Source organism: Polypterus senegalus, chromosome 9 (genome assembly GCF_016835505.1).
Source record: "Polypterus senegalus isolate Bchr_013 chromosome 9, ASM1683550v1, whole genome shotgun sequence".
NCBI lineage: Eukaryota > Metazoa > Chordata > Cladistia > Polypteriformes > Polypteridae > Polypterus > Polypterus senegalus.
The window spans coordinates 114,830,669-114,845,189 of record NC_053162.1 but is presented as its reverse complement, the minus strand read 5'-3'; the positions used below and the strand labels follow the sequence as shown (position 1 = coordinate 114,845,189).

General features: G+C 44.2%; 1 gene segment (V, D, J or C); it reads left to right on the top strand.

Moving 5' to 3' along the window:
- Window positions 1-13,698: 13,698 nt before the first annotated feature.
- On the top strand, window positions 13,699-14,058 carry LOC120534896. The segment is given in 1 exon segment: window positions 13,699-14,058. A coding segment is annotated over 1 exon segment (360 nt).
- The last annotated feature ends 463 nt before the right edge of the window (window positions 14,059-14,521 follow it).

The window sequence follows — 14,521 nt, the reverse complement described above, 5'->3', positions numbered from 1 at the left end:
TGTATGGCGATCGGTTACTTGGGGAAAGAAAAGCAAGGACTCTTGGGGCGGCCACGCCAATATATATTGAATATAAAACAGAAAGAGAAAATAACAACACAGTGTAAAATGAAGCCACTCGACACATGTATAAAAGGTTTGGGGCAGCCACCCATATAATATTCCTAGCTGCAAAGGAGTTTTTTAAATTTCAGCACTGATGCAATCAGTACGGAGTCCAAAACAGAACTGCTCAAGGGTTGAAAAGATGGCGGTTATAAATGATCAAACAGGAAGTGACATATTAACAGGAGGTGATGTTGGTTGACCGGAAGTGATGTCTCTCTGACATCAGTCTGGGAATCGGGACAGGAAATGACAATCTTCTGGGCGGAACTGGAAGTGACGTTTTCCTGGGCGCCGGAACTGGAAGTGACGTTCTTCTGGGCGCCGGAACTGGAAGTGATGTTCCTGATTCAGATAGGCTTTCCTGCGGCTGGTCTGCAGAGATAGCAAGAGAAGGTTTATTGCACCCCGCCCTCCCCTGGCCTGGCGTGGAATTACTATTACTTGGTCCACACAACGTCCTCCTATTCACACGTGTGTGACATGGCCCCCTCAGCCCAGACCCGTCGGTCGGGCGCGTCCGAGAAGTCGTGGCATCTGGAAAGGGCATCGGCATTGGCTTGCAGAACACCACGGCGATAAACGACCGAATACTTATACGGCTGTAGATCTAAAAACCACCTCGTGACCCGCTGGATTGGACTCCCTGTGCAAGGCCATCCACTGTAAGGGTGCATGGTCTGTCACAAGAGTGAATTCACGTCCCAAGAGGTAGTATCTCAGCTGAGTAATCGCCCATTTAATAGCCAAAGCCTCCCGCTCCACTGCTGCATACCTAGTTTCCCGATCCAACAGTTTCCGGCTCAGGTACATAATGGGGTGTTCAACTCCATCGACGCTCTGGCTCAGCACGGCTCCAAGACCTGTGTCCGAAGCGTCCGTCTGGAGAATAAAAGGTAAAGAAAAATCTGGTGCCTTTAATATAGGAGCTGACGGAAGGGCCAGTTTCAAGTCACTGAATGCAGCCTCTGATTTCTCATCCCATACCACATGATTAGGTCGACCCTTCTTTGTGAGGTTTGTCAAGGCGTAGCTCTCTCGGAAAACCGGGGTACAAACCGGCGATAGTAACCCGCTAAACCGAGAAATGCTTGAATTTGCCTCTTGGTTATCGGACGGGGCCAATTTGCAATGGCATCAATTTTAGAACACTGTGGTCTCACCATACCCCGGCCCACTAGATAGCCTAAATATTTGGCCTCACCAACCCAAAATAACATTTTTTCGGGTTGATATGAAGTCCAGCTTCTGCTAGTGTCCGCAATACAGCTTCAACCTGCAGTATGTGTTCCTCCCAGGTGTTGGAATAGATGACAACGTCATCCAAGTAGGCAGCACTATATGAATTATGAGGACGGAGCACTTTATCCACCAGACGTTGGAAGGTCGCAGGTGCCCCATGTAATCCAAATGGGAGGACACGATATTGCCAGTGACCACTAGGGGTGCTGAATGCTGTTTTTTCCTTAGCGGAGTCCGTTAAGGGAACCTGCCAGTACCCTTTAGTCATATCTAAAGTAGTCAAAAATTTGGCATGTCCTAGCCGCTCGAGGAGGTCATCCACTCGTGGCATCGGATAGGCGTCAAATTGGGAGACTTGGTTAAGCCGACGGAAGTCATTGCAAAACCTCCAACTTCCATCGGGCTTACCGACCATAACGATAGGACTGGACCAGGGACTATAACTTTCCTCAATCACACCTAGCTCCAGCATTCGTCTGATCTCCAACTCCACTTCAGCCTTTTTTGCCTCGGGAATTCTGTATGGGCGTTCTCGGACTATAACCCCAGGTTTCATCACAATGTCATGCGCAATCAGGGAGGTCTGACCTGGTTTTTCACTAACTACCTCAGGGACAGACAGGATAACTGCTTCGAGCTCCTGACATTGTTGGCGAGTCAAATTAGTTCCGAAATTAAGGTGTAATTGATGAGCAAAGAGAGAGCGGGGCTGTCTGGAGGAGGGTTCAGAATCCCTGTCCTTCCACGGTTTCAGCAGATTGACATGATAAATCCGCTCGCTGGGTCGACGATTTGGTTGTTTCACCAAATAGTCGACCAGCCCTTTCCTCTCCTTAATTTCATAGGGCCCTGCCAATGAGCCAGTAATTTGGAATGAGAGGTAGGAACCAAAACCATGACACGGTCTCCCGGGTGGAACTCCCGCAGAGACGTACCCTGGTTATAGCATCGGGCCTGAGCTGCTTGCTCCTTTTCCATATGTGTTTTAATATGGGTCTAATTTTTTCAAATCTATCGCGTAACTGTGCGATATACTCTAATATATTTGTTGATGGGAGGGCCTCTTCCTCCCATCCTTCTTTTAAAACGTCTAATATGCCCCGGGGCTGTCGTCCATATAGCAATTCAAATGGTGAGAACCCCGTGGAGGCTTGTGGAACTTCCCGATATGCAAAAAGGACAAGGGGGAGGAGCTGATCCCAGTTCCTTCCATCCTCATTGACTACTTTACGCAACATCTGTTTGAGAGTTTGATTAAACCTCTCTACAAGACCATCGGTTTGAGGATGATATACCGGTCTTTAAATGTTTTATTTGAAGTAGCTTGGCAGTCTCCCTGAACGTCTGCGAGGTAAAAGGAGTCCCTTGATCCGTCAGGATTTCTTTAGGGATCCCAACACGCGCAAATACCCCACTAATTCCGCGCGATAGCTTTTGTAGTAGCTGAGCGCAGCGAACCAGCCTCTGGAAACCGGGTAGCATAATCTACCAGGACCATTATATACTTATGACCTCTGGCTGAGGGTTCTAAGGGTCCCACCAGGTCGACCCCAATCCGTTCAAAAGGGATGTCTATTAAGGGTAAGGGAATTAGAGGAGCACGGTCCCTCCTAGGAATTTGCCTCAATTGACACTCTGGACAGGATGTACAAAAGCGGCGAACCTCCTCGTTAATTCCGGGCCAAAAAAATCGGAGTTTAATTCTCTCTAGTGTTTTTTCGGGACCCAAATGGGCTCCCAGCAGATGGGTATGTGCTAGTTCACAGACCTCTCGCCGTAAGTCGCGGTACTAACAACAGTGACCTCATCTACCCCTCATGTTCTGCTACCCGGTATAACAGATCATTATTAAGCACAAAGTGAGGACCCTGTGGCATTGGATGCGAGGTGCGTTGGCCGCCTATCAGAACGACTGCATTCTTTGCAAATTTAAGGAGTCATCATTCCATTGCTCCCTTTAAATGAAGCCGGCGTCTGCCTGAATTGAAACTGCAGACGTGAGAGAGGATCGGATTCGACCTCAAGGGGCGTGTTTTCATCCCGAGCCGTCGTAGCGCTTACTGATGACGTCTCGGGTTGCGGCGCCCCTGGCGTTTCGTCGTCATCACCAGAGGCGAAGTCCGCTCCTCTGCCGGCTGTAAACACGGCGTGGAGAAGTTGAGGCGCAGAATCAGCATCCGTGACTAGACCTAGTGATCGGGGAGAAGCGCCTGAATTACCGCTATTTATTTTGACCCAATCTCTCCCTAGTATCACGGGAAAAGGAGGATTATCCATCACAGCCACCATTAACTTCTTTAAATTGCCGTCCCGACAGATGAAGCAGTTGGCGGATCGATAATACCGAACATCCCCGTGGATACAGATAATGCAGGTCTTATTTTTACACCATTGTCGCGGTAAAATCAAATGGCGAGCAACAATGGAAATGTTACTGCCGGTATCGAATAGAGCGATTACTTTAATACCATTCACTAGTACTTCTCCGTATGTGAACAAGCCAGTGGATTAGCGAGCGCACCGTGCCTCCTCCCACATTACTCCGCAGACCCCTTTGTTGCTTCGCAGGGCCTGCCGGCGCGTATCAGATTCCACTCGAATATGCTTCGGATTACAGCCGCGGGACTCTGTGTTAGGGACGCAAGCACGCCCGGGTTCACCCGAGTTCCATTCTGACCTTCCTAAGGCGGTTTCTGCCTTTATGAGGTCTATCATCTCAATTAATGAGATAATATTAGTATATTCCCAGGCCGGCTGGGCGATTTTTTCGGTAGGCTTGAGCAACAAAGCGCAGGCCACCTGCTCCGCTATTTGGTGGCTGGACTTTTTATGGGGTTTTAGCCACCCAACCACCTTAGCCCATAAAGCCACGGCCTGTTTCCTGGTTGCCTTAGCTGGGTTATAGGTCCAGGCCATGATGTTTTTCACCTGCCAGCCTGGGTTTTCCCCACCTTTAAAGGGCTTTCCCCCTTGTGGGATATGATGAGGCAGTCCCCACACCCAGGTGGCCAAAATAAGAACCCAAGGCATCCCCTGACGCACTTGGCTCTAGTCTGTGGTTCCCGGGACTATTTTTCCCCAGACCTTTAAAAGGATGATGGGTCGAAGCATACTCAAGCTTTCTCCAACACGCCCCAACTGACGCCCACTCGGCAACTCGGGAGCGGTACTTACCCATCTGACAGGTTGTTGGTATAAGAGTGTGTGTCGAGCTTAGGTTGAGGTTTATCCTCCTTTCTCTCCTGGAGGTTATCATCCTGCCGACTACGCCACTGTAAAATGAAGCCACTCGACACACGTATAAAAGGTTTGGGGCAGCCACCCATATAATATTCCTAGCTGCAAAGGAGTCTTTTAAGTTTCAGCACTGATGTAATCAGTACGGAGTCCAAAACAGAACTGCTCAAGGGTTGAAAAGATGGCGGTTATAAATGATCAAACAGGAAGTGACATATTAACAGGAAGTGATGTTGGTTGACCGGAAGTGATGTCTCTCTGACATCAGTCTGGGAATCGGGACAGGAAGTGACAATCTTCTGGGCGCCGGAACTGGAAGTGATGTTCCTGATTCAGATAGGCTTTCCTGCGGCTGGTCTGCAGAGATAGCAAGAGAAGATTTATTGCACCCCGCCCTCCCCTGGCCTGGCGTGGAATTACTATTACTTGGTCCACACAACGTCCTCCTATTCACACGTGTGTGACAACAGCTAAAAACGCAGCGACAAATTTCGACAAAAGATAAATGCTTGTCATGAGCACGAGGCTCATGAAACACGTTTAATAATGTGCTTTAGCTCCTATCATCATGAAAATGACATCACGTATACATCTCAGTATTTTAGTTATTCAGAGAACTGTAATATCACAAATGTAATGGACTCTGTGTACAGTTAGAGGAAGAGAGCCAGTTTAATAAGCAAGTAGTGATCCACACACATAGATCACATACGAGTAGAAGATCAAATACAAAACAAAGCATTTAACGTGCTTAACTGTGTTAAAACTGTGTTTTAGTGAAACGTGGCTAACAACTAACATCCCAGATGCTAACGTGGACCTACCCGGGTTTAGCACAGTTAGAGCGGACAGAGATGTAAGTACCTGCGGGAAGCATAAAGGAGGAGGAGGAGGAGTTGCTCTCTGTGTTAATACAAGGTGGTGCAACTCTGGACGTGTAAACCTTAAAATCTTCACTTGCTGCAGGGACATTAAACTGTTGGCCGTAAGTTTGCGTCCCTATTACTTGCCCAGAGAGTTTGGACACGTCATTGTTGTTATTGTTTACATCCCTCCTCGGGCAGACGTGGAGATAGCAGGTGACATCATCCATCCCACTGTTGCTAAGTTACAACCACAGCACAGGCGCTTGTGCTAATCGCTGGAGACTTTAACCATGTGACACTGAACAAAATATTACCTGCCTTTTCCCAGTATGTGAATTGTAATACCCAAGGAAATAGGACTATCGACCTACTGTATGCAAACGTTAAAGACACATACAGCACCACCCAGCTGCCTGCGCTTGGGAAAGCAGATCATAACCTGGTTCTGCTTCAGCCTCACTACAAACCAAGAGTGAGAGCACTACCTACAACCACACATTCATTCAGGAAGTGGTCCCCTGAGGCAAAGCATGCTCTGAGAGACTGCTTTGAAACTATGGACTGTAATATCCTGCAGGGGTCACATAGTGAGAACATTGAAGAGGTTGTTGACTGCACTACTAACTGCGTCAACTTCTGTATGGACTCTAGTTCCAGTAAGAACAGTACGCTGCTATGTTTAACAACAAGCCATGGATTACAAGTGACATCAAGGGCCTTTTGAACCAGAAGAAAAGGGCTTTTAAAGGTGGTGATCAGCATGAGCTCAAGCGCGTGCAGAAGGAACTCTGAGTCCAGCTCGGGGTGGCGAAGGAGCAGTACAGGAGAAAGCTGGAGCAGAAGTTGCAGAATAACAGCATGAAGGAAGTATGGGATGGTATGAAGATCATCACTGGCTGCAGTTAGAATTCGGGGTGCCACCATTGAGAGAGACATGGAGAGAGCAAACCAGATGAACAACTTCTTCAACAGGTTTCACCACCCTAACCCACTCTCACTTCGGAGTACTGCATCCTCCAGCCATCCTTCTGCTGATACCAGCATAGGAGAGAGCTTATCCCAACCCACAATTACAGCAGCCCAGGTAATTAGAGAGCTAAGGAGACTTTGTGCCAGCAAAACAGCGGGTCCAGATGGAGTATCGCCATGACTGTTGAAGGCCTGTGTGTTGGAGCTGGGGAGTCCTCTACAGCGCATCTTCAACCTGAGCCTGGAACAGGGGAGAGTCCCGAGGCTTTGGAAAACATCTTGCATCACCCCAGTCCCAAAGGTATCACGTCCTAGTGAGCTGAACGACTTCCGGCCTGTCGCTCTGATGTCACATGTGATGAAGACCATGGAGCGGCTGCTGCTTCACCACCTGAGGCCACAGGTCTGCCACGCCCTCAACCCTCTGCAGTTCGCATACCAGGAGAAGGTGGGAGTGGTGGATGCCATTATCTATATGCTACACCGATCCCTCTCCCACTTGGACAGAGGCAGTGGTGCTGTAAGAATTATGTTTCTGGACTTCTCTAGTGCCTTCAACACCATCCAACCTCTGCTCCTTAGGGACAAGCTGACAGAGATGAGAGTATATTCATACCTGGTAGCATGGATCGTGAACTATCTTAAAGACAGACCTCAGTATGTGCGTCTCGGGAACTGCAGGTCTGACATTGTGGTCAGCAACAGAGGAGCGCCACAAGGGACTGTACTTTCTCTGGTCCTGTTCAGCCTAAATACATCGGACTTCCAATGCAACTCGGAGTCCTATCACGTGCAAAAGTTTGCAGACTTTGTTAAATGGTGCAACTCAAACCATCTACAACTGAACACCAGCAAAACCAAGGAGCTGGTGATGGATTTTAGCAGGCCCAGGCCCCTCAAGAACCCCATGATCATCAGAGGTGACTGTGTGTAGAGGGTGCAGACCTATAAATACCTGGGAATGCAGCTGGATGATAGATTGGACCGGACTGCCAATACTGATGCTCCGTGTAAGAAAGGACAGAAGTGACTATACTTCCTTAGAAGGCTGGTTTCCTTCAACATCTGCAATAATTTGCTGCAGATATTCTATCAGACAGTTGTGGCGAGTGCCCTCTTCTACGCAGTGGTGTGCTGGGGAGGCAGCATTAAGAAGAGGGATGCCTCACGCTTGGACAAACTGGAGAGGAAGGCAGGCTTTGTTGTAGACACAGAGCTGGACAGTTTGACATTTGTGGCAGAGCGACAGCCACTGAGCAGGCTCCTGTCAATAATGGAAAATCCACTGCATCCACTAAACATTGGGATTAATAAAGTATCTATCTATCTATCTATCTATCTCTCTCTCTCTCTCTCTCTCTCTCTCTCTCTCTCTCTCTCTCTCTCTATCTTGTGTGGCCACCATTATTTTCTAGCACTGCCTTAACTCTCTTGGGTATGGAGTCCACTAGAGCTTCACAGGTTGCCACTGGAATCCGCTTTCACTCCTCCATGACGACATCACGGAGCTGGTGGATGTTAGAGACCTTGTGCTCCATCACCTTCCGTTTGAGGATGCCCCACAGATGCTCAATGGGCTTTAGGGCTGAAGACATGCTTAGGCAGTCCAGCACATTTACCCGCAGTTTCTTTTTCAAGGTAGTAGTCATCTAGGAGGTGGGTTTGGGGTCGTTATGTTGGAATACTGCCCTGTGGCCCAGTTTCCAAAGGGAGGGGATCATGCTCTGCTTCATGGTTCCCTCAATGAACTGTAGCTCCCCAGTGCCGGCAGCACTCATGCAGCCCCAAACCATGACACTCCCACCACCATGCTTGACTGTAGGCAAGACACACTTGTCTTTGTATTCCTCACCTGGTTGCCGCCACACAAGCTTGACACCATCTGAAGCAAATAAGTTTATCTTGGTCTCATCAGACCACAGGACATGGTTCCAGTAATCCATGTCCTTAGTCTGCTTGTCTTCAGCAAACTGTTTGCGGGCTTTCATGTGCATCATCTTTAGAAGAGGCTTCCTTCTGAGATGACAGCCATGCAGACCAATTTGATGCAGTGTGCGGTGTATGATCTGAGCACTGACAGGCTGACCTTCCACCCCTTTAACCTCTGCAGCAATGCTGGCAGCACTCATACATCTATTTTCAAAAGACAATCTCTGGATATGACGCTGAGCACGTGCACTCAGCTTCTTTTGTCGACCATGGCGAGGCCTGTTCTGAGTGGAATCTGTCCTGTTAAACCGCTGTATGGTCTTAGCCATCGTGCTCCAGCTCAGTTTCAGGGTGTTGGCAATCTTCTTATAGCCTAGGCCATCTTTATGTGGGGCAACAATCCTTTCTTTCAGATCCTCAGAGAGTTCTTTGCCATGAGGTGCCATGTTTAGCTTCCAGTGACCAGTATAAGAGAGCGTGAGAGCGATAACACCAAATTTAATACACCTGCTCCCCATTCACACCTGAGACCTTGTAACACTAATGAGTCACATGACACCGGGGAGGGAAAATGGCTAATTGGGCACAATTTGGGCATTTTTCACTTAGGGATGTACTCACATTTGTTGCCAGCGGTTTATACATTAATGGCTGTGTGTTGAGTTATTTTGAGGGGACAGCAAATTTACACTGTTATACAAGCTGTTCACTGACTACTTTTACATTGTATCAAAGTGTCATATCTCTAGATAGATAGATAGATACTTTATTAATCCCAAGGGGAAATTCACATTCTCTAGTGTTGTCCCATGAAAAGATATAATAAAATATTTCCAAAAATGTGAGGGGTGTACTCATTTTTGTGAGATACTGTATATATATATATATATATATATATATATATATATATATACTCAGCAAAAAGAAATGTCCTCTGACTTTCAACTGTTTTTACTTTCAGTAAACTTAATGTGTAAATATTTGTATGAACACTAAAAGAGTCAACACCATAAGACATAAACTAAAAATGTTTCACAATGTGTCCCTGAATGAAGGGAGGCTCAAAATCAAAAGTACCGGTCAGTATCTGGTGTGGCCACCAGCTGCTTGAAGTACTGCAGTGCATCTCCTCCTCATGGACTGGACCAGATTTGTCAGTTCTTGCTGTGAGATGTTACCTCACTCTTCCACCAAGGCACCTGCAAGTTCCTGGACATTTCTGGGGGGAATGCCCCTAGCCCTCACCTTGCGATCCAACAGTCCCAGACGTGCTCAATTCCTTCGACGATAAACACAAATCTGTCCATCACCCCTGGTGAGACAAAACCGTGACTCATCAGTGAAGAGCACTTTTTGCCACTCCTGTCTGGTCCAGCGAAGATGGGTTTGTGCCCATAGGTGGCGTTGTTGCTGGTAATGTCTGGTAAGGACCTGCCTTACAACAGGCCTACAAGCCCTCAGTCCAGCCTCTCTCCGCCTATTGCGGACAGTCTGAGCACTGATGGAGGGATTGTGTGGTCCTGGTGTGACTCGGGCAGTTGTTGTGGCCATCCTGTACCTGTCACGCAGGTGTGATATTCGGATCTACCGATCCTGTGCAGGTGTTGTTACACGTGGTCTTCCACTGCGAGGATGATCAGCTGTCCATCCTGTCTCCCTGTAGCTCTGTCTTAGGCGTCTCACAGTGCGGACATGGCAATTTATTGCCCTAGCCACATCAGCAGTCCTCATGCATCCCTGCAGCATGCCTAATGCACGTTCACGCAGATGAGCAGGGACCCTGGGCATCTTTCTTTGGGTGTTTTTCACAGTCGGTAGACAAGTCTCTTTAGTGTCCTGCGTTTTTAGAACTGTGACCTTAAATGCCTACTTTCTGTAAGCTGTTAAGGTCTTAACGATCATTCCACAGGTGCATGTTAATTAATTAATTATGGTTAATTGAACATGCATGAAAAACATTGTTTAAACCCTTTACAATGAAGATCTGTAAAGTTATTTGGATTTTTAAAACATTATTGTTGAAATACACAGTCCTGAAAAAGGGACGTTTCTTTTTTGCTGAGTATATATATATATATATATATATATATATATATATATATATATATATATATATATATAACATACTGTATATATTATATATATTGTGAGATTTCTGAGACCCTCCCCAACTGTGCTGCATGCCAAAATGAGGTTGACTCATCTGCCAAGGATTGCTTGTCTGTTGGCAAGGTAGCTGCACGTTTGTGGCACCACCGAGGCAACTACAACTTTGCAGGCTGATGTGAGATAAATTCTAATCCTGGCCCCATCACTGCTTTTTTCTATGTCTTTATTAAAGTGGTAAGTTTAATTTGAATAAATACCCTGATTGTTCCTGTTCTGAGTGGAATAAATTGAAGCCTTCGTACTCAGCATCTTGTCTTGGATGCAAGACAGTGTCTCACGTGTTAAAAAGGTAATTATATATTTTAATATTAAAACTGCAAAAATATCCCCAAAATCTGGCTCTCTGCCCAGGCCTCTATTCCCATTTTAAATGTTAAAACAAATCACAATGGGGGAACATGTCCACTTGGCAATTTTGTATTATGGTGTTTTGATATGAAAACAATTCTATGTTGATGAAAATTGCTTGATTTGTTTAAACAACTACAAATGGGTCTGCTTATTGTTACATCCAACAAAATTATGTTATTTAGATTGGAAATCGATATGTAAAGGCTACAAATATGCTTATTCTCATTTGAATCTACTTAAAGTTGTTCTGTAATTATAATACCTGTATACTGTGTGGACTGTGTCCGGCAGCTTATCCCGGCCAAGACCCTCATGCCGCCAGATGGAGCACTCCCAGCAACGTGGAGATGCCCCAAATTCCAGCAGGGCATCATGGACTATGGAGTTTTAACACAGAGCCCTGCAGGATAACGTCGGGGCCACCAGGGAACGCTGCAGGGAGGCACAGAAACGTTAGTTTTTCATACAGTCTGGAAGTACTTCCATGTCACAAGGATGGAAGAAATAAAGTGCTTCCGGGCTGACGAAGAAAAGGAGTTTTCACCTGGCCCAGACTGGACTATAAAAAACTGAGGGAGATCCCAGACGGATGAGCTGAGTTGGGAGGAAGGGTGGCAATGCGTCTGGGAGAGTGGAGGATTATTGATTTATTATTGTATTGATTGGCTATTGGATGAGTATTGTGGAGTGTAGGGTGCTTTGTACACTTTATTGTCCTAATAAATCAAATTATTTGACTTTTATCTGGTGTCTGACGTCTGATCTGAGGGTTCAAGGGGACGACAGCACCCCCTATCTGTCACAACTGATTAATCATGGTGTTGGAGACTGGCTATGTGTTGCAGTTGTGATTAGCACAAGTAAGAATGTCACTGTTCCTTGTTCACGTGACAATAATTATCCTATAAACCTTATGACAATATAATGACATTTATTTCTAAAAGTCACTTTTTAAAGCTTAAAAACAGGTTATTGTTGTGTAACAAGAACCTAAGGTAATTGGCTAATGGCAATATACTTTAGAATAGATTTATGTGATTGGTGCTGGTATTACAGACAATGGAATTTATAAAATATGTGTACACTAAAGTATTCTTCAAAATGTGACACACAAGAAATATAATTCAATTGTGCTTGAAAAGACAAGAGTCTTAGTTGCATTCCAGTCTCATCGAGTGAGTGCGAATGTAGGTTTTCGCATATTAAACAAATTGTGTTTTGTTGTCACTGACAAGCACTGTCTGCCCACTTCTCTTAATACAATAGATTGGCCCTCTACTCCCATGCTTTGATCTTGCAGATACATGGTTGTTATGAGGACGATGATCAAAGCAAAGAACGAATTAGAAACACTGCATTTGATGAAAACATGCAAAAAGTTTGGAGTTTTCTTTAAAAGTCAATCAAATTTAGCACTGATTGCTTTGTGGGACTACATAACAACTTTTTTTGTAGATGTAGAACTTAATATTAACTTGCAGTCAATATTCTTCAATTTCAGAAATTCTGTGTTTGTAATTTTAAACTATCAAATACAATATTATGCAGTATAGTACACTTAACACAGGTGGTGTAAGAGTAGCACCACTGCTTTTCAATAAGGAGATCATGGGTTTGCATCCTGGGTCCTCTCTGTGTGATGTTTGCAAAGCTCTTTGAGTAGTGAGTAAAGCGCTATAAAGATAAAAATAATTATTATTGTTGAACTTTCTGATTTGCCAATTTCACATTTTAAACATTTTGTTTTTTCACCAAATAAATAAAACATGTAGCGCTGGGGGACTCTGCCTTTATATATATATATATATATATATATATATATATATATATATATATATATTGTTTCTGTATGGCATCACTCTGTACAATTATTCTGGTAACCTTTATTTTTAAGAGTGCTGCTGTTCTCTGCAACAGCCAAGACACAGCATTATAAAACAATAAAACAAAATAATGCTGTATATTTTACCATTTAGAAGTCTGGTGACAGCAAACTGTGATTGTGAAGCTATTGGTAGCTTGGCTTACCAGTTTCTGGTAACATGGATTCACAAATGTGTTTTTATATTAGAATTGCTCAGTAGACTCAATTTATATATACTGTAAAACATATATTATGTACACTTTATGCGGCATGTTATATCAACTTTTTTTCTACTCTTTGTCTATTATACTGTATTTTGGCTCTTCACTAAGGCCGAGTAGTCACCGGTCTAGGGGTGCCAAGAGTTTGGGTGGTCAATGGCGTATTCAAGCCAATAAATTACCCCACACCCCATCCATCTTTGATTCAGTAACGGTGAATGGCATCGCCTCTAGCGGCACCATATGGTCTACAGTCTTTCCTTATTTACATTATAAATTTGTACTCAGCTGTATAAGACGATTTATGGCTTGTTTGGTCCCTCATAGGGTATAACGTCTCGTCTTTCTCGAAATAAAGTTGTACGTGACTCTTTGTTCAAAGAGGCAGGTGGCGCTAAAATAACATCACCGCGTGTCTGAGGAACGAAAAAAAGAGGCCCTTTTTTCTTTTTAAAGCGGGTCAATCGAAACGAAGCTCAGACGACAAAGAAAAATGTTGCAGCATGTTCTTTACTTGTTCGTTTTTAACTCTTTAGGTATGTAAAGAGTTTGTATAATTTTGCATAACACTTTTGAGCACCTCTAAACTAGCCGTTCATAATATTATGGTAAACATTTATCCGACATATAAACAAATGTATATGTGTTTACTAATGTGCTATTTTCAATTTATTATTATTATTATTATTATTATTAAAATGTTTGCTTATGTGTTAATTTATTTTGTAATTTAGGTTACGGTAATATGGATGGTGTTTCGCAGCCTCAAATTATGTTGGAAGTTCTTGAAGAACAGCAGGTTCTGTTGCTATGTTCCTATAAAACTACACGAGCTGCTCCAGAATTGTTTTGGTATATCCAACGTCGAAACGACATTCCTCGACATTTATTGACAAGGTCTGTTGGATACAACCCCGATGCAGACGACTTAAGATTTGACGCAAAACTGTTAGAAAAAGAAACAACGGTTCATTTAACGATTTCATCTGCTAAGTTGTCTGATTCTGCGATGTATTACTGCGCACTGAAGCCCACGGCAGTGAAAATGAAATTGAAGTACATACACGAAAATATAACAGTGCAGGGTTCAGAATACGAGAATTAAAGCAAGAACTTAGCTTTGAGAAAGGCTGAAATAGTTCCTAAAAAAGAAAAAATGCACAGTACAGTGAGGAAACATGTCAACATTAACAGAGAAAGTTTTCTTTCTTACTACCTCATTTTTAGTGACATTATACTTTTTAGTGAATCAAACGTTGATTTATTTAGAAGTAAACAATGTGAAGGGGTAATAGGAAGCACTTGGTTTACATAATTTTTAAATGATTAATTCTCAGTCTACCTACGAGTAATTCTGAATGATTAACAAGTTTTCTTTTAAGTAAAAATGTAACACTGTTGAATTCAGATAACAGTTTTTCAATTCTTAGATTTTGAATGCTTTTGCCAAAAACTGACCCTTCTTAGTGGACACTTCTTCCATCAATCATAAAGTGAATTATTTCACTATTTTCACTTCAAACATCAGTACTTACATGGCAATCAGAAATCAAAATCTATTTAACAAC